The sequence below is a fragment of the Furipterus horrens genome, unplaced genomic scaffold (genome assembly GCF_987537825.1).
Source record: "Furipterus horrens unplaced genomic scaffold, mFurHor1.1.pri manual_scaffold_7, whole genome shotgun sequence".
NCBI lineage: Eukaryota > Metazoa > Chordata > Mammalia > Chiroptera > Furipteridae > Furipterus > Furipterus horrens.
Window position 1 is genome coordinate 2,822,678 of NW_028327177.1, and position 18,239 is coordinate 2,840,916.

At 55.4% G+C, this 18,239-nt stretch overlaps 1 protein-coding gene across 1 annotated transcript in view; it reads left to right on the forward strand.

The window, feature by feature from the left end:
• The first annotated feature begins 750 nt into the window (after positions 1–750).
• FAM135B (family with sequence similarity 135 member B) overlaps positions 751–18,239 on the forward strand; it is a 33,106-nt gene continuing 15,617 nt past the window's right edge. Inside the window, exons 1-5 of the mRNA XM_090283113.1 lie at positions 751–882; positions 8,453–8,609; positions 9,338–9,420; positions 11,511–11,666; positions 12,397–12,470. Coding sequence (XP_090139239.1) covers positions 751–882; positions 8,453–8,609; positions 9,338–9,420; positions 11,511–11,666; positions 12,397–12,470 — 602 coding nt within the window. The remainder of the gene's footprint in view (positions 883–8,452; positions 8,610–9,337; positions 9,421–11,510; positions 11,667–12,396; positions 12,471–18,239) is intronic.

An 18,239-nucleotide genomic window follows, 5' to 3' on the forward strand; every position in this document is an offset into this window, starting at 1 on the left:
GGAGTGGGGGATGGTCAGTCTTTTTCTCTAGAAGTCTTCAACTGATCGGACGGGCAGTCACTGTGCCACCTCTGTCAAGAAACCTGCCTGGGGCAGGTTCCAAGCTTAGCGATTCTAGCAACTACAGAGGAGCTGGCTACTGAGATCCGCCCCCCCCCCCCCAAATATCAGCCTGTCCTCCCGATCCCTGTCCTTTCCTCCCTGAAAAATGAGCAGGCACCAAGGAGCGTTCCGAACCCCACACTTCCTGACTCCCATGTTATGCATAATTGAATATATTTGATAGTTTCTATCGTCGTGAAAAATCACTTTACAAATATTGAAATAATAAAAGATCCATCAAAGCCCAGTGGTGTAATATTACCTCTGTTCCCATGGAAACCAAATCACTAGTGTTCAGCTGGCTGATTATTAATGGCGTTCGCCGAGGAACGCAGGTGGCGTTGGCTTGGTCGTAGGCACGCGGTATTTGTCATCCCCACAGTGTGTGCAGCGCATTGCAACTTACGTTTATCGAGGGGATTTTAGAAATGGTTGTATTTTCCGGTTTGGTTCCATGTAATTTTTCAAAGGGCCTGTTGCCAGTGTCCGTGAGAAGTTCATCGGCTCTGCTGCTTGGTCTGCTCCGTGTGTGTGTGTGCACGTGTGTGTGTGTGTGTGTGTGTGTGTGTGTGATTTCGGGAGGCAGGCCGTGGAACGGGGTGCACGGGATCTCTGGAGCGTCGATGGGTGGCTGTAGCCCCCGACAGGATGCAGAAACCCAGCCCCCGGGACACGGAAAGGAGGAGGGAGATGTACGGAGCAACTGCTCTGGGCCAGCGTGAGCTCTTCCGAGTCTCCCTACGTCCAGGAGCGTTTCCGAGTACGAGCCCCATTCTGCACGTGAGGAGACTAAGGCTCCGAGAGGCCGGGCGGCTTCCGTGATCACAATGACTCGCGCTGGCACTCTAACCGGCTCCGGGCAACTCGGGAGTGACTCTGCTCTCCGTGTGCTGTACTGGCGCCGACGTCAGCTGTGGTTCTGAGCGGGACACCTGCTGGCCTCACGGGGCGATCTCCTGGTTCATGTGGTTAGAGTGATCGGCACGGGGTTAGCACCGAGCTAATTTCTCCTTCTCCTGTGTTGATCAGTCTCGTTGATTTTGGTGCAGTTCCAACCAGAGGTCATGGAAGCAGGACGGTGGCTGGTGTCGCCTGCGTACTGGGTTGCTCACATCCATCAGCGACGCCTCTGCTTTGTGGTGCCCGTTCGGTGCGACCCGTCAGTGGGTCCCGGCCCCCAGGAGCATGTCTTCCTCTTTGAATCCATCCACCCCCACTCCCGCGCGCCCCCACAGCCCCCAGTTCACGCCCCTGTCTTCCTGCCTCTTGCCTTCACCCTTCCCTTGCTTATGCCCACAAGCAGCAATTTGCCAGGGAGAGACCCTTCCTCTGTATTTGAATCTCATGAGCTAGAATCCTGCCCTCCAGTGATGCTCCTGCTTGATTAGCGAGGCAGCTCCTAACGAATCCAAGTCCCGCAGAACAAAAAGCAGTGTCAGCAAAGTGACAGCAACGCACAGACTCAGAGCACCCTCCCTGCTCCTCCACGTCCCTGCCTCCCCCCACTCCTGAGCGGGGTCCCATCGTGAGGGGAAACGAGACGACCGTCCACTGACACTGGAGTGGCATCAATAAAAATGACAGAATTAGCTATAATAATGAGTATAATAATAATTATTATTTTATCCAGTGTAGCTGCTATTCATGCCATGGCCGTATGCTGCACCTGGTATCAAATAGGCATTTGATTTATTCCATAGCTTTGTCCTGTCAAGTGTCCCATATAGTAGGTGGCCTGTCACTCCAGAATTATTGTTCACAGGCAGCTTTGGCATTTTCCCACGCGGAGGGGCACCCTGTGGGGCGGGAAGTTCCCGCCCACTGTCCTGAGTCTGGGATCTGCAGAGCAGCCTTTGAGTCCCATGGATCCTGGCAGCGGGGCCCACTTCTCCCTGCACACTGTCCCGGGGGGTCTTACGGCCGCCCATGTAGCGATGACGTGGTAGTTTCTACAGAACGTGCTCACCCGATCGCACTGGAGAATAGCTGTGCGTCCCCTTAAATCAGGGCCTTCCTTCCAGTGAGGCCGTGCCAAGAAGGACGTCCAGCAGGGACGTGCCCGGGTTTCATGATGGCCCGACCGCGGCGTTTGCCGGCTCCGTCTGAGTTGTGGGGTGCTCTTCGTTAAATACGAAGGGTCCAGTTTGCCACCTGCTCGCAAACCTGCCGACATGCTGCACAGTCTGGGGTTTACCTTTAACGAGGAACCCCTGAGGTGTGGTGCTGGGAAATGCAAGAGCTGACGCTGTAAACGGAGCAGAGAGGCCCAGCCTTTCCGCGGGCTCAGTGCGTTCCACTCTGGCGACGGGCACTTTGGTTGAAGGATCTACTGTCTGCGGAGTCCTTGGTAATAGCACACGTGTGAACTGGCCTGTTCATAGCATCTGAGGGCTTGGCCACAACATGGGGGGGGCACCCGTGCCAGGAAGACTGCAGGGAAGTGGGGCGCTGGTCCCCCTATGTCTTCCTCCTACACTGTGATCTCTGCAGCTCAGAGAAACAGGGAGCGGTGTTGGTGTAGTGTGGGCGTCAGTGTGGTGGCCACGTAGTCACTCACTGGCTGGGCCCTCGGACAGAAGCAGTCTGTGCATTTCAGGGGTCTGTCACCTCTGCGCTCCCACACCTGCAAACTGTGTTCCCCTAGCACAGCTTCCGGCCTTTGTCAGGCGCTCACGCTTGGCCAGATGCTCTGCTAAATACCTTCCTTGCATTACCTGTGCAGCTGCCCCTTAGCATGTCGCTCGGGGTCATTGCTGTTATACTTCCTGTTTTATAAGTGATCACAAACCCACCACAGGCTGGAGGTCATGGGGATGGCGCTCCCGTACCCAACAGAGCACTACCAGATGACAAGCAGTCAATAGGTGGAGACCAGCGCTGAAATCCAGCTGATGCCCGAGCCTCAATGAAAAATAGAAATGCTGTCACCTTGTGGCCATAGTCTAGCACTTGATCTTGAACCCTGAGGCAAACACGGCTACAGAAGTGCACCACGATATTTGGTCACAATGTGGCCATCGAGAGAATCCAAATTTTACTTAAAATGTGTTCAGATTATTTTTGTTCTATTAATTTTGATAAATATTTTTTCGTGGGAAACGCTCAATTCTTGACCCTGAGAGATCCACCACTCTGTCTCTGTCCGTAAAATAAGGTGAATAATGACACACACTTTACACGAGTTGATTTAAAAGTTGACAGTAAACAATGATTTATTATGCAAGTACTTTTATTTTGGTTTTGCAATTGCTATGATCATGCCAATAACAACCAGACCTACTTTAGGCTGGTTTCTTAGAGAACCAGACATTCTAACATGGCCGTATCAATGCAGTGGGCTCCCACTTGCCCTAATGGTCTCTTGGAACAGTCTGGTCTGCAGGGGTCACGAGAGAACCAGGGTTCCCTGAGGGTCTTCTAAAGGGAGGCAGGAATGGCAGCGGTTAGAAGTGCGGGCTCTGGAGTCAGGCACGTCTCATTCAAGTCACAGCTCTGCCCTGGATGGACCATCTGACTTTGAAATTGACAGCACCCCTAATCCCGCCCCCCACTCTTGGACGTGATCCTGGGTGCTCTGGGCCTCTCAGATAGAGACTCCTCTGGGGAGCCACCTGGGTGTGTGCGTGTGTGTCATCAGAGCATGACATCTGTGTCCAGGGCTTGCTGGTCTGCTCTGGTCTGCCTTCAGGGTCCCTGCGGAATAAGCCGTGTGTTGAGAGCGCGCTAGAAGTCCGGAGGGGAGGGACAAGGGCCGCAGTCACAGGGCAGACTTCAGGACTCGTCACAGGAGAGGAGTCGCAGAGGCTACCTCTACGCCTTCCTCAGCGGCCGTGGAAAGAATGCCATACCTTTCATAATTAAAATCACGACGGCATAGAATTATCTTAATCTTCAGCACACTACAGGGAACCTCTCTGCCTTCCAGAGTGGGAGCAGTCACGATGGGGGCCATGTCCCGGGGGAGTCGGCCCAGAAACTGACAGCTCACTTACTCTGCTGATGCATCTGAGTCTCTGATCTGGGAACTGGCCTTTCGGGGACAGGAGTGATGATCGCTTGACCCTTCACACGCCGCATGATTAATCGGTTTGTGTGATGGCCAGTCCTCTGCACTGCTGCCATTTCCGTCATCGCTCTGCTCCCTGGCCCTTGGCTGAGAGCAGGGCCCCGTGGGATGAGCGAGCAGGGCCGCGCTGCTTGGGGACTCTGGACTTGTCTCTGAATCACTATGGCACCAGGGGCCATTGACTCAACTTCTCAGGGCCTGGCCTGCTTCGGTGAAGTTCCTCCGTGGAGCTCAGCTTTCCTGAAGGTTTGGAGACCAGAGGTGAGGACTCTCGAGACCCTGGAGCCAGAGAACACACGCCTTCCCAGCCCCTGGGACGGGGGCACCAGCACGTGTTCTGTCCGTATCTTAGGTGTCTCTGGGTGCCTGGGAGCTGATGCTTGATCAGTGGGCGATGTCGGGCCATCCAGGGCAGGGCTGCGGCCGGTCTGTCTGCATCCTCTCCCGCCGTTCTCTCCTCAGATGCACACCAGGGACCCTGTCTCCCTGCTCGTGATTCGTCTGTACACTCCGAGCCTTTGGTTAGGAAAGCACCGATGCTTGGCCCGCCCCCTCTCCACCCCTTCTTTACAGATCCCACTGCAGCGCCGGCCGTTCCAGGAAGCCCGCCCTGCCCGCCCCTCATGCGTTCCTAGCATCCTACGGTGCTTCCGGAGTGACACCACATTTTACCACAATGATGCGCTTGTGTCCCTAAGAACGTTTCCCTCTAGGGGCAGGGGTTGGGGAGGGGGAAAGTGTATGTTTCTCTCTGGAGCTCACGCATTTAGCACACAGGAGGCACCTTAGGGTCATGATGATAAATGGAACTGAACTGACCCCACACCGTGCTGAAGAATGGAAAGAAACCCAATGGAACTCCCAGTCATACTTGTCCTATGAAAATTGAATTTTCTAGAGCCAAATAGATCAATAGCAGCAAAGTGTGCATTCACCCAAAATGCATCACGGGCAACAAGGTGTTACGATACCAACTTATCTAATTACTGATGGGCTGTTGCTTCTAAAGGGTTACCTCGGTCAGAACCTCTCGGTGATGATGTCCCAGGCTACAGAGTGGGATAAATGATTGTACTTACTTCCTAGGTTTAGCATTAGGACAAATGATGATTACTGACAACCTGACATTTAATAGGGTCAGCTAATAAATATTAGCTGTTTATTATGCTATTGTGGTTATTATTATTGTTTTTTTTATTGCCAAAAATGGGGCAATAATGCAAAACTCACTGAATCACCGAGAGGAGGAACCCAGGGACCAAAAAATAGGACCAGGCACACAGCAGGCATATCACGAACAGGAGCTGCTATTGATAGAATTCTAGAATTTGAGGTCTGATAGCGCTCGCATTCCTTTTTCAAATAAACATTCAGAATATTAAAACCAATTGAATTTTGGCATGCCTCCAAAACTGTATCACACAAGATAATAGACTGATATTTCTATACAAAAACATATCTCGCTTTAACAGCCATGTCGGAATTCAATGAAAAGCTACCAGTGTTTGCTACTTGCCGAATAAAAATCAGGTTGTGTACACATTTCATAAAAAAGCGTGAGTAAACGTAGTTCCATCGGTCACCGATATCTATAGCGTGACCCCTGCAGTGACCTAGCAAATACCCGCCCCAGCCCCCACACTGAGAAAGCACCCCCGTTTCGAAGGAGGGGCAGGCGGGCTGAGTGAGACCTTGAGTCCAGTTCTGTGTTCATGGAGTCCCTGGTGTCTTGATGTTGTTGAGGCCTGCAGAGGACGCTGTGATTCATTCATGCCTTCATGCATGCATTGGATTTCTACATGCCGGGTGTTTCAGGTTCAAAGGCAAATTCAGCAGCTTGGACTAGAGAGCTGGAACCCAGGCAGGACGAGATTGGAGATGTAGATTCAAGAGGGGTTTACGTGAAGTTCTGAGTGGAGCGCAGGCCCAGCTGTCTCTGTCGTCAGCGGAGTAGAAAGCAAACCTTTCCAGCAAATGCTTGGTATGTCCTTCAGGTAAACCAGGCGCTCAAGTGCATGCTTTGCCTTGTCCCTGCTGCCCACGTGAGACGCTGTGGGATGGGCTGAGTCACCCCGATAGTGGCCCGTCCAAGAGACGCTAGGGTCAGTGTCTTACCAAATCACACCCCGTCAGAGCTCCCAAAGGACTTCTGTTAACTTCAAGTTCATTCCCAGATTTCTCAGTTGGTGCATGAGCGGCACAAGCCATCACCGTGTGCCAGAGGCCGTCAGCGGGTAAACAAGGGTCACCTGCCCCGCTCGCTGGCAGGGTCCGGGCATCGCGCAAGTCCACATCATGCCCACATAGTCTTGCTTACTCCTTGACAGCACCCCTAAATCCCATCCCCCCTTTACAGATGACGCACCTGGGGTGGGGAAGGCCCTGGCCGGCAGCCCTCGTACCGCTGCAAGTTCACGGGTGGCCTCAGGTGCTTGCCTTGCGGGTCCTGTTATTTCGGGGTTCTGCTCCAGGCTGTTGGAAAGGGGGTTGGCTGACGTGTTCTCTCGTTGTGCTGGGGCGACCGTACAAAGCTTTTCATCGTCTTCACGCCGTCCTCCCGGGGGAGCACCGGCCTTTCCTCGCAGCCCTGGCTCTGCCGCCCAGAGGGCCCGGGAGTAGGATTTCCTGCGTGTGTCAGTCACTTCCAAGGACGGGTGCTGGGAGTAATTTACGGAGAACGAGGTCTGTTCTGTTTTGTTCTGTATATAATAATCTTCAGCCACATGCTTTTTTTCCCAGAGTTCCTTTTTGGATTAACATTCTGGCTTCAGACAATCTCAGTAACCATATTGAATAAGCCATATGAAGATTCCTCAATGTATTCTTTAAGTCTCTCTTGAAAATTCCATAATATGGGTGTTTAATCTTAAAAGACAGACCCGATTGCAGACATCACAGTTCCTGGGCCTCCTTGATGGGCCCAGGGCACTTTGCAAAGGAGACGCTGGCAGTGAGAAGATGCAGGGCCGAGCAGGTGGCAGGGCCAGGCGCCGGGGTCCGCGGCTGCTCGACCTGGTTTGGGACCCGTAACTGCTGGAGCAGATGGCTTCATTAACCCCCTGTCTGCTCTTATTTGCTCTAGGCGACAGCTAACGGCGGTGCCACAGGGCTTAAATTAATGCCACCGTCAAAGCCCCCAGACCTCGCCAGATGTCTGTCTGCCACCGCTCCTGGTTCTGAGGCCCGTGCCACCCACCGAGGAAGGACGGCCTCTGTTTAGCACCTGAACTTGGGAGTCATTTCCCCTGCATGCAGAGCAGAGCGACCTTGTATAAGTCGTTAGATTCCTTGAGCCGTGGTCTTTTGATCTAGGGAAGGGAAAAGGTGTTCCTACCGTTTCTTATTTGTTCCGATAAGAAAGAACTTGAAGGCATAAGTGATCGAAGCAAGGGACAGAGAACTGTCCAGTGTGCTTGCCAACGCGTGTGTCTGTGTGTGCCTGCAGGACATGCCTGCATATATCAAGGGCATGTGTGCACATATGTGCACGTATGCATATGGATCTCCAAGAAAGTGTGGATTCTGGGGAATGCGGCGTTTGGTACTGCATTTCCTTGGTAATGTGGGGGCTGCACATACTTCTACTTCATTTTGAAATCCCGAGTTGGAGTGTCTGCCCTGGTCAGTGCTTGTTGACGGTCAGATGAGAGGAAGCAGGGTGGGCACCTAGATGTTACGTCAACAGCAGGTCCTTCTCGATCCGGGGCCCCGAGGAGTTGCCCCACAGCGTGCTCTGCAGCAGCCCTCTTAGCTCATTCTGGTCTCGTGCCCCAGGGAAGGCCGGACGGGGACGGGAGTGCCCGGGAGCACAGGTGTCCCAGCGGTAAATATTTCTGCTCATGAGATGGGAAAGTCTTTCCATTCCAGACCTTGTGGAATGTGTCTCTGAAGGTCAAACCAGAAGGGACCTCGGAGCGCAAAGGCGGGCTTCACGCGAGGCCCTGCGTGTTCACGCCCAGAACCCACCCCCGTCTGTCCGCATGCCCTCTTCTTGTAGGGACAAGGGAAAGAGGTCTGTAAGTGGGTGCCGTTCCGTTTTCCCAAACCTGAGGTCAGTGCTGCATCATCATCATCTTCATCACCATCCTCTGTTCTTCCGATTATTAGTAGGACCGCTATTATTATTGCTGTTATTACGTTCACTGAATGTGGTAAGGCAGAGATGTGGCCGATTTCCGTGTGTTTCCCGCACCCCAGGGTAGGGGAGAGACTCAAACCCTTTCCCCACTTTCCTCAGGACCAGGCCGTGCGCCCTGGCCCTCAGCGTTGGTTTCTGTCCCGCAGCAGGGGAGCTTCTACGCACCCTCGGAGAGCTGCATACGGCGCGCCCACAGGTGCCACCGGGGGCTGAGCCTCCTGCTTCTCCGCGCCCACCGGGGACTCCGCGCCTACTTCCTGGGCATCATGAGGGATGTCCCTGAGCTGCCACACATGGAGCTGGGTAAGGCCCGGGCCCAGGGCCCCCCGCCTCTCCTGACCGGGCGTGAGCAAAGCCGGCAGGCCTCTGTAACCCTCAGAGCGAGGCACCCTGTTTCAGGCCATTGCTTCTGTGGCACGCGTCCTGGCGTTACTTTGTACCAAGAATGCGTGGTGACCTCAGGGAGGGTGGAGTCCCAGGGCTCTGTGGCCGGTGTACCCACCTGACCAACGAGACCCCCGTGGGCAGGAGGGCCAGGCAGAGGGGTTCTTCCTGCACCGTGTTTTTTCTGTGACTTCAGTGACCACATGACACTGTGCTTCTCATACAATGAGCAGCAGCTGCGTTTCCGGGCCTGTGCGTTTCATTGTGTGCTGTTGTTTCTTTTCCCAGAGTCCCTTGCTGTTGAAGAAACGCTGTCTCAGCTGTGCGCAGAGCTCCAGGTACCTGCAGAGCTGCCCCCTCGGGTCTGGATGGCTGTCGTTACGCAGGGCTGTGCCGGAGAAAGAAACCAGAGAGGAAGGCAGGGCTGTCACCCCACTCTCGGCTGAAGAATACACTAACACCCCACGACCCCGAGTCGTTACGTGCCTATTAGACACCGACTGTGTGCCCAGCTCTGCGCTAGATATTTTGGAGAAACAAACCAGGTTAACAGGGCTCTGGGTCATGGAGCCCAGGCCACGCTCACCTGTCCATGACCTGTCCCCTCAACAAGCTTTGACTGATGACCCCCTGCATGCCCCTCGCAGAGGGCATGGAGACGGTGCCCGTGCTCAGAGGACCGCAGGCCCAGCAGGGGGTCAGCTCCCAGCACAGGGCAGTGCAGACAGGAGTGAGTGTTTGCTAGACGTGCCTCAGGGATGCATTGAGAACACGTGCTTAGTAGACGCTGGGCAGGTGCATGCCGTTAGTGACCGCCTCTCGAGCAGCACCCGCCCCTGCTGCCCACTCGTGGCCCCTGCGGACGGAGGCACGAGGGTGAAATGTGGGCAGATGTGCACAGAGCCGGTGCGTCGCCCCGCTGGGCCTCGTGGGCCATGGGGGTTGCAGACGTGGGCACAGGTACCCGCGTGGCCTGAGACCTCAGGAGGACGCGTCTCGTGCTATGAGGAGGCAGGAGCTGGCGGACCCTGGAGAGGAGACCGCACCGGAGCGGAGCCTGGAGGGACAGAGGGAGGGAGCTCTGTCTTTTGTGCAAGGGCGGCCCAGGCCCTACGGGCTGGGGGCGGGTGCAGGGCTGTGCTTGGGGAGCCGTGAGCCGGGCTCCTGGGAAGGAGCCCGTGCGGTGACTGAGGCCCCTGGGGGAGCCCGAGCGGCCCAGGAAGGGGCCTGAGTGACCAGCACAGGGCACAGCTGGGACTAACCCCCAGGTCCCAGGGCGCACGCAGGGGAGTGACAGGTCCAGTGGGGGCTGGGAAAGGGGGGTGGGGGGTGAGTGTGTCTCTAGGCAGGAGACAGCAGATGACCCCATTTACAGCCCACGCCCTGGGTGCCGGCCCCTGCCCCGGTGCGGATGCTGCCCTCACGGCAGCCCTGCCAGGACCGGGAGGCACTTCCCACGAGTGGACATAGATGACCGTAGCTTCCTGCAAGTCCCTGAGTCACTAGGCTGAGGGCCAAGGGCCTGAACCCAAGACCATGTGGGAGTCCCGGGAATACGGTCGTATCTGGTCCCTGCAGCCGCGCAGGTGAGAACGCAGACCACCAGTGGGTCTACCAGACGTGTTTCATGAGGGACCCATGGCTGGCTTTCCTCTTTGGGTCCCGGCCCCAGGCTTTATTCGGCACAAAGAAACCGGATTAACCAACTGCTGCAGTGGTGTGGCTGGTGACAGGGAGGGAGGGGATGTGGGGGTGGTTTGCTAAAGCCCTGGCCTGGTGCTTGGAGGGGAAGAAACAGAGGACCCTCCCCAGCGCCCCTAAAAGATGTGCTCAGAGTCCTGAGAGTTTTAGAGGCGGGACATCGCCACCTCGTGGCCGCACACAGTCTTGACCGCATCCGTCCCGCGAGGATGGGGGTGGGGGTGGGAGCTGCTTCAGGTGACCTGAGACAGGTTGCTAACAGCTCTGCAGCCAGGCCCGTGTGTCCTTCCTCCCTGTGACCGTTATACACCGTTATTAAGCATCTACTCTGTGCCAGCCCCTGCCCTTTGTTGGGAATATAGAGATGGAAGAGACCTTCCCGGGACTAGATGTCTCCGGGGAAATGGACGGTTCACACCTCTGGCAGAAGCTGCCAGAAGGGCCGCCAGGGGCGTAAGAGGAGGGGCTCTCAGGGGACCCGAGTGCTTGCTGAATAAGTGGTGAAGCCTAAGAGTCAGGGTCAGGCCTCAGAGACTTGACCTCTCTCTCACCGCTCCCGCATTCAAGTTACCCCCAAGCAGGGAGTTGGTAGGTTGGCTCCTGCAGGTATCAGGGGAGGTGACCGGGGACCCCCTGGAGGAATCGGAGGGGCAGGAGAGGGTGCTGCTAGGCTGTGGAGCGCCTGCCAAGTGGAAACCCTACCTGCCTTGGGGACGGGGGCTTATAAGGGCCTCACTGTTTCCCAGGAGACGTGGCAACACCTGCCGTGTGGGGGCCCCGAGGCGCCGTGGCTTTGTGGTTAGGCCGTCCTGCCGTTGAACCCCACTGCTGTCTCCTTGGCCGTCTCTTTAATCCCTCTGGGTCTCATGTGGCTTTTCTGTAACATGACGGTTAGTCAGTCCACCCCAGGGTAACTGTAGGAATGAAATGCAGACTACACGTGACCCGCCTAGACCTCCTCTGGCCAAAGAGCCGAGCCTCACACGAGGAAGCTGTGACGTCCTCCGAGTGCTGAGTTCAGGGTGAAAGGGGACAGGGGACGGGGGTCTGGGAAAAACAGAGACGTCAGCGGAGGGATCAGCGAGAGGGCCCTTCACCCCCACCTTTCGCCCCCCCCAGGTGTTGGACAACCCAGAGAAGATTGCTGAGCAGATCAGTAAGGATCTGGCCTGGCTCACCTCCCACATGACGGCCCTTTGGACCCAGTTCCTGGACACGGTGACTCTGCACCCCCACGTGACCACCCACCTCACACAGGAGCACCACACCCTCAGGGTAAGGTGTCACACGGTGTGACTGCCACGCCGGTGACCTCTCGTGGAACCTTCACAGCAGCACATTTATGGGGCGGGATACACCGAGGGCCAGTCCTGGCTCCACCGTGCGCTGGTCCTGAGACGCCCTTGACCGTGCTCAGCCTCTCAGACCTTGGCTCTGCCACTCCCAGAACCCCTCCCTTGGCTACCAGCTGATAACAGAGTCCGCCTCAAGCGGGATCACAAGTCTCTGAAAGTGTTTTCGAAAACTATTTTGAAATGTAAGCCATCCCTCCGGGTGTGTTTCCAGGCTCCCAGCTTGGACAGGTACTGGGACCTAATAAAAGGTGGGGAAGGGACCCCATATCTGGGTCCACAGAGTGCACAGGGGACACCTGTGTGTGACTGGCTTCGCAAATTCGGTTTCATCTGCGTTTCTTCATGGTCCCTGTTTTTAAGCATCTTACATTCTAGTGGGAAAAATAAGACCTAGATATAAAAATGATGGAAAGCAGGCAAGAGCCGATTCATGAACATGCATGAAACCGTGTCCATGAACCAGGCTCGGGCCAGAGCGGTGACAAGGCCCCGGCGCGGGAGACAAAAGCCATTTTCTCAGAACCGCTGGGGGTGGGCACAGCCCCGCCAATGAGGCCCTGCCTCCTGGGACCTCAATGTCCTTATGAAAATCGAGGTAATGCCTCTCCCCCCAAAATGAACGAAACTATTTCCATGACTTTATTCCTCAGGTCCGAAGGTTCTCCGAGGCCTTCTTTTATACAGAGCACCGAAAACCGGCCATCCTGACGTTTCAGGAAAACCTGTGAGTAGCCCAGGACGTGGCCATGCCACACCCTAACGTGGCTGCGTCCCTTCCTCTCCCACTGCAGGAGGGACAGCGCCTGCCCCTGCTCCCTGGGGCCACGTCTGCTCTGCAGGCAGAGGGCTCAGATAAATTGCTGAGGCAGGAGCCGGCGGGGGGCAGGGGTCAACGGCCAAGTGTTCTTTCACTGAGCGCCATGATGGTGCTATGGGCAGAGTCCAGGCTTCCTGGGCCCCCAAAGACATCTGGACAGAGCCCTCTTTGCAAAATGAATTAGAAGCAGATGGTGAGGCTACAAACTATGTCAGAAAAAAAAGAAAAGAAAAGAAAAGAAAAACAGACTTTGCCAGAGACCTTGCAGTGGCCGTGAAATGCATTTAGCATAAGGTTTAGGACTGAACTCTCCCCTCATTAGGGGGACTGACGAATTTCTAAGCTCACCTCCCGCCAACATCCAAGGAAGCATGAACCGTACTCTGCGAGGTCAGAGGGCTGACAAAAGCTGAGGTCCTCCTCGCTCAGGTGGTCAGGCGGGCAGGAGCGGGGCCCCTCCAAGGGGCACTGGCCTTTGCCACGCAGGTCCACGGGCTCCTTTTGTTTCTGAATGATATGTTCCCCGTGAAAGCTTAACTGTGGACGGAGCAATGTTTGAGATGCCACAGGGGACACACCCGCGGTTCCTCGGCCGCTCAGGACCGGCCTGAAGGCCTTTGCCCTGGTGTTTGGGACTCTGTGTCCTCCCCACCCTTCCCTGTGTTTGGAAAGCACACTGACCGTTAAAGTCTGCCTCGTGGGTTGTGGATGTGAGCGAGGCACCGAGGAGAAACGCACCTGCGTGTTAAAATAGCTTCTCAGGCAATCTCGGGCCGACCGCTCGTTTTTTCGTGCCTTCGCCCCGGCCCCCACCGAGAGCAGCCGGAACGTATTTTCTAAAACTGCAGTCAGCAGAGCTGAGGAAAATGCTGCACGTCAGGAAATCTGCTTCCTGAGGGACCCCAGCAACAGGCTGACCTCGGCCTGGCAGGCACGGCTGTGTTCCCAGGAGCGTGAGCACACCGGAGGGGTGGCAGGACAGGCAGGCAGCTGTCCCCCTGCGAGGTGTTTGTCGAAATGCCAACCACTCGTACAAAGGACGGCTGATGCAGCATCCAGCCGACCTGGGATCAAAATCCTGTCCCTCCATTTACCTCCAGTGGGTCCTTGAGAGGGTTACTTTAATGTCACTCTTGTTTCTTTCTTTCTTTTTTTTAAAGTTTTTTTCTAAAGCTCGCCTAACCTCATTTTCCTTAAAATGGGTCAGACACTAACTGTGGGGACGGAATGAGGACATCCACGTGCAGGGAGCGCTCAGTGGCAGCCACAGGGACTGTTAGACAGCGGCCAGTGAGTGGCACCGATGTTCACCGCACACTCGGGCGCTGAGGACGCAGCAGGGGACAAAGTAAAGACACTGGTCCCATGAGTTGCCCACTTTAATGGAGGAGCAGACAGAGTATCAGTTCTAAGGGGGAGTGGGGAGCGGCCAGTGTCCTCACAGTGTTTAGCAACGAGCGCTCAGAGGGGCAGGCTTGTCAGCCCTGGCCCACGTGTGTGCTGTCCCGGCCGTGTGAGTGCCCCCCTCCGCGGACAGTTGCAGTGGTCACTGAACGTGGACGTGGGGAGACGCACGTACAGCGGACTGTGCAGGCCAGCGTAAGCCCCGCTTTGGTAGTGACGAAGACGGTCCAGGCAGAGGGGGTCACCGGCAGGGAGGTGCTTAGGTGGGGACACCAAATGTTTGCAGAGCAGCAGGAGGGAGCAGGGAGGGGGCAGGACCCGGTGCGTAGGTAGGGACCAGCCCATGCGCGACCCTGTTGACCAGGATAAAGACTTTGTGCCGTGACAGTTAGGATTAATGGCTTTCTTCTCTTTATTGTCCAGTGAGCATGGTAGAAAGACCTTGATGTTCAGATCTCATATACGTGGTCTGAAATCCTGATTCTGTAACTTGTAACTCTCGGGACATCAGACGAGTTACTGAACCTCCCTTAACGGGCCGCTGAGGAGTAAAAGGGAGATTCCTTCAGGCAGCGCGTTCCTGTTTACTGTTGCCTGCGACGCAGACACCGTTTGGGGTGCTGACTGTCTAGGAGTGAACAGAACACATTTCCTGTCTCACGGACGTTACATGTCGGTCGTGGAGGTGAACAAATACATACGAAATGCCAAATGTCACAAGCATGATGGAAAAATGTACATCCACGTGAGAGGAGATTGTAATGTTTGTCCCATAGTATAACTTCAGAGAAAAGAGACCTTTGCCATCGTTCAGTTAAGAGTAGGTATGACCCCATAACCTAAAGCGTGGGCTAGGGTGGAAACTACATTGTTCAAGAGGAAGTAAACTTCTAATGAGAGCATTAAGAACGAGAACTGTTGAACAGAGGGACATTTGTTTCAGACTGAGCCATGACTACGTGACAGGTACGGAGTGCCATGCACAGCTGTGAGCCCTACATGGGGGGGGGGGGGGCACGGTGAGGCCCCCTGCCCCGCTGGCCCTGAGGGAGACAGGGGTGAGCTCCTCCGGGGATTTGGCCACGGCCGGGAGCACAGCCCATTCACGTCGGACGCAAAAGCCACCTGCAAAATGCAGATGGACAAGTGGAAAGACGGTGGCCCAGGTGAATGTCACCTGTCCAGACCCATCTTGTTCAAGTGCAAACTAGAGTGGGCTGCTCACACAGCCATTCGGTGCGCCGTGCGGTCAACTGAGTGGATTTGGAGGAGCCCTCCTTAGATGTAAAAGGACAGGGGAGGGGAGGGAAGGAGAGGGGAGGACCGCCCGGGAGAGGACTTGGGGGAGGTTAGTAAGACTAAGACGTGGCCCTGAGACTCCTGTCTCGGCGTGTGGCTCAGGGACGGTGCGCGCGTGCGCTGTGACGCCTCGTGGCACGGAGGCCGTGTCCTGCGCTGTTTAAAAAGTGTTCAGTGACTTAGAACCTGCCGGCAGCAGGGGTGTCTTTTACTGCCCCTCCCTGTCCTGCCCGTGTCTGGCCAGGGCCGCTGTTCCGCAGAGGTGGTTGAATGAATGCCCGTGGGACCGTCAGTGGGTCTCAAGGCCTAGGCTGAGGATTTAAGGTCCGCCGGGCAGGTGTTACACCTCAGTCCTCCTGCAAGACGCTGTTCTGTGTGTGGCTCTGCAAACAGCGGGCACGGGACCCGCCGTCCTGGTGCGGAGGCTGGCAGGATGGCTCCGGCAGAGGCTCTGCCCGTGTCAGCTCACGTACCGCTCCCGTTCGCCCCTGGAGGGAGGGACTGGCACCGTTCCTGCTTTTCAGAGGAAGGAGTCCCGGGGACGCCTGGGTGGCCCGATGAGGTGAAGCAGTTTGTCGTGGACCACAGGGGGAGCCCGCCGCCTGACCGTGGACTTGTGGGAATCCGGGCCCCGCCCCCAGCCGACTCGCTCTGACTCCTGTGTATAGTATTGAGCCGTTATCCTAAGGAAGACACCTAAAAAGTTACATGTGGATTCTTCAGCCTCTGAACTAGAAGGCTCTGTGTGCTATTGGGCTGTGCTCTGGAGTCAGGGGAGACCTGATGCTGAAGGGAAGAGGCGATAAGCCAGGCCCTGCAGGCTCCATACGGCCGCTCTCTAGGACTTGCTCATCTTGCATGGTGGAAACTAGCTGCCTGTTGATTAGAAGCTCCCCCCACCCCTGGCTGGGACCCCCCCCCCCCCAACGCACTCGTTGATGCTATGGGTTTTACTGTTTTCGCCTCCCCGGATAAGTGGGATCACACAGGGTTCGTCCTTCTGTGACTGGCTCCTTTCATTTAGCGTCATGTTCTGAAAGCTCACCCACACGGCCCCATATTACAGAATTTCCTTTTATTTTACTTATTATTTATTTTTTAAAAGAGTTTATTTATTTTTAGAGAGAGGGTAAGGGACTAAGAAAGAGGGAGAGAAACTCCAATGTGTGTGGTTGCCTCTCGAGTGCCCCTAACTGGGGACCTGGCCCGCAACCCAGGCCTGTGCCCTGACTGGGAATCTTTCCAGTGACCCTCTGGTTCACAGGCCGGGGCTCAATCCACTGAGCCCCCCAGCCACGGCCAGGATTTCCTCTTTTGAAAGGCTGAGTAACATCCCATTGTATTGCTCTTCGTTCGTTCATTCACCCGCCCACGGCACTCAGCTTCTTTCCGGCTCTTGGGGATTGTGATCAAACTGCCATGCCCGCGGGGGTGCTACTGTCTCTTAGAATCCTGATTGCCACTCTTTAGGGTACATGCCCAGAAGTGGGGTTGCTGGAATACATGGTGTTTCTCCTTTTAAACTGTCCCGGAACGTCTGCGGTGTTATCCACAGCGGGTGCACCCTTCTTCACTCCCACAAAGGCTCTCGCTTCCTCGCATCCGCACCATCACTTGGGTCTTTTTGTTCTAGTGACGGCCACTTACTAGGCGGGAGGTGGCATCTTATCGTGGATCTGCCCCTGGAATTTTGAGTTATTTTTAAAAACACGTCCTAAGCACTGTTTTAGGTACATACGGGGTTGCATCCACGAGGTCCCTGTGGCAAGGGGTTACCTTCCGGCAGGAGGACACTCCCGGCATGAGCTGATTGATTCTCTGAGACCTGCCTGCTCTGCTATAATTACTTGATTGATTACCTGATTTAGTCAAGACTCCATAAGCTCTTTAGGTCTAGACTCCAGTTTCAGTCCCCTGGCTCTACGCCTTCCTTAGCCTGCTCACGCATCCTGTGGATGTTGCTGTTCAATAAATACACTTTCAGGAAACTGGAAACGACCAGGAGTTCCAGGCTGCAGTGGGGACTAAGAGGTGCAGAATTATTGGCCACCAAAGTCTGTTTGCATTTTCAGGGAGAGGGTCAGAGAATTACGAAGCTGCAGAGGCTTCAGGGCCCCGAGGAGAGGAAGAAGCTGCGTACCCTTCTCTCCCACAGGTTAAGCTCCCGCTGGGAAGTAAGAATGAAATGTGCATAGTTCGTATGTATATTACACACATAGACACAAAGTGTCATACATGCACACATGTTCCTCTTCGTTTGTTACTGAGAACGCTGAGTTAGGGACGTGGCTTGGGACTTGGGCAAAGCTCTGCAGCCACGGCTGCTCTGCGGTGGCCCGTGGTTGACACAGCCAGGGACGGAGGTGGGGCTCCCAGAGGCCAGGCAGCTCCCCAAAGGGCTGCAGACAGACAGACAGACAGACGGACAGGAGCTATGCATGTTCAATTCTTCTCCCAGACTCACAACCCGGCAGCACCCTCTTCTTCCCGTGTGAAACAGCGAGTTGGCATAGAGAAGGATGATGGAATGTTTCTGTTTTCCCTTCCGGAAGGGGAAGTGGACATGAGCTCTCCCCCTCCTGCAGGAAGCTGAGGAGAAGGGAATGAACGTTTGCTACCACCCCAGCCTTTGACTTAGGGATTCTGATCATTTCAAATTCTCGAACCCGATTCCTGCTGGTGGAGGGATATTTGGGTCACGGAGGAAGAAGAACGCTGTACGAGGGGACTAAAAACATGGTTCCTAACTTACCCCCCAGTCCAGGGTGCCGGGGTCCACACAGGGAGCAAGGAAAAAGCAGTTGGGGGAGGTTCTTAATTCCAGTGCCACAGATGTGCACCAGACCTGAGTGCTGGGGGGTGGGGTGGGGTCAGAGAAGGATGAGGATACATATGGGGGTTTCCGTTTGTCCTCCGAGGGGAAGATTCCCAGCCATTTGGAACTCAGCCCCTGTCCCACTCGGTTGGCATGTA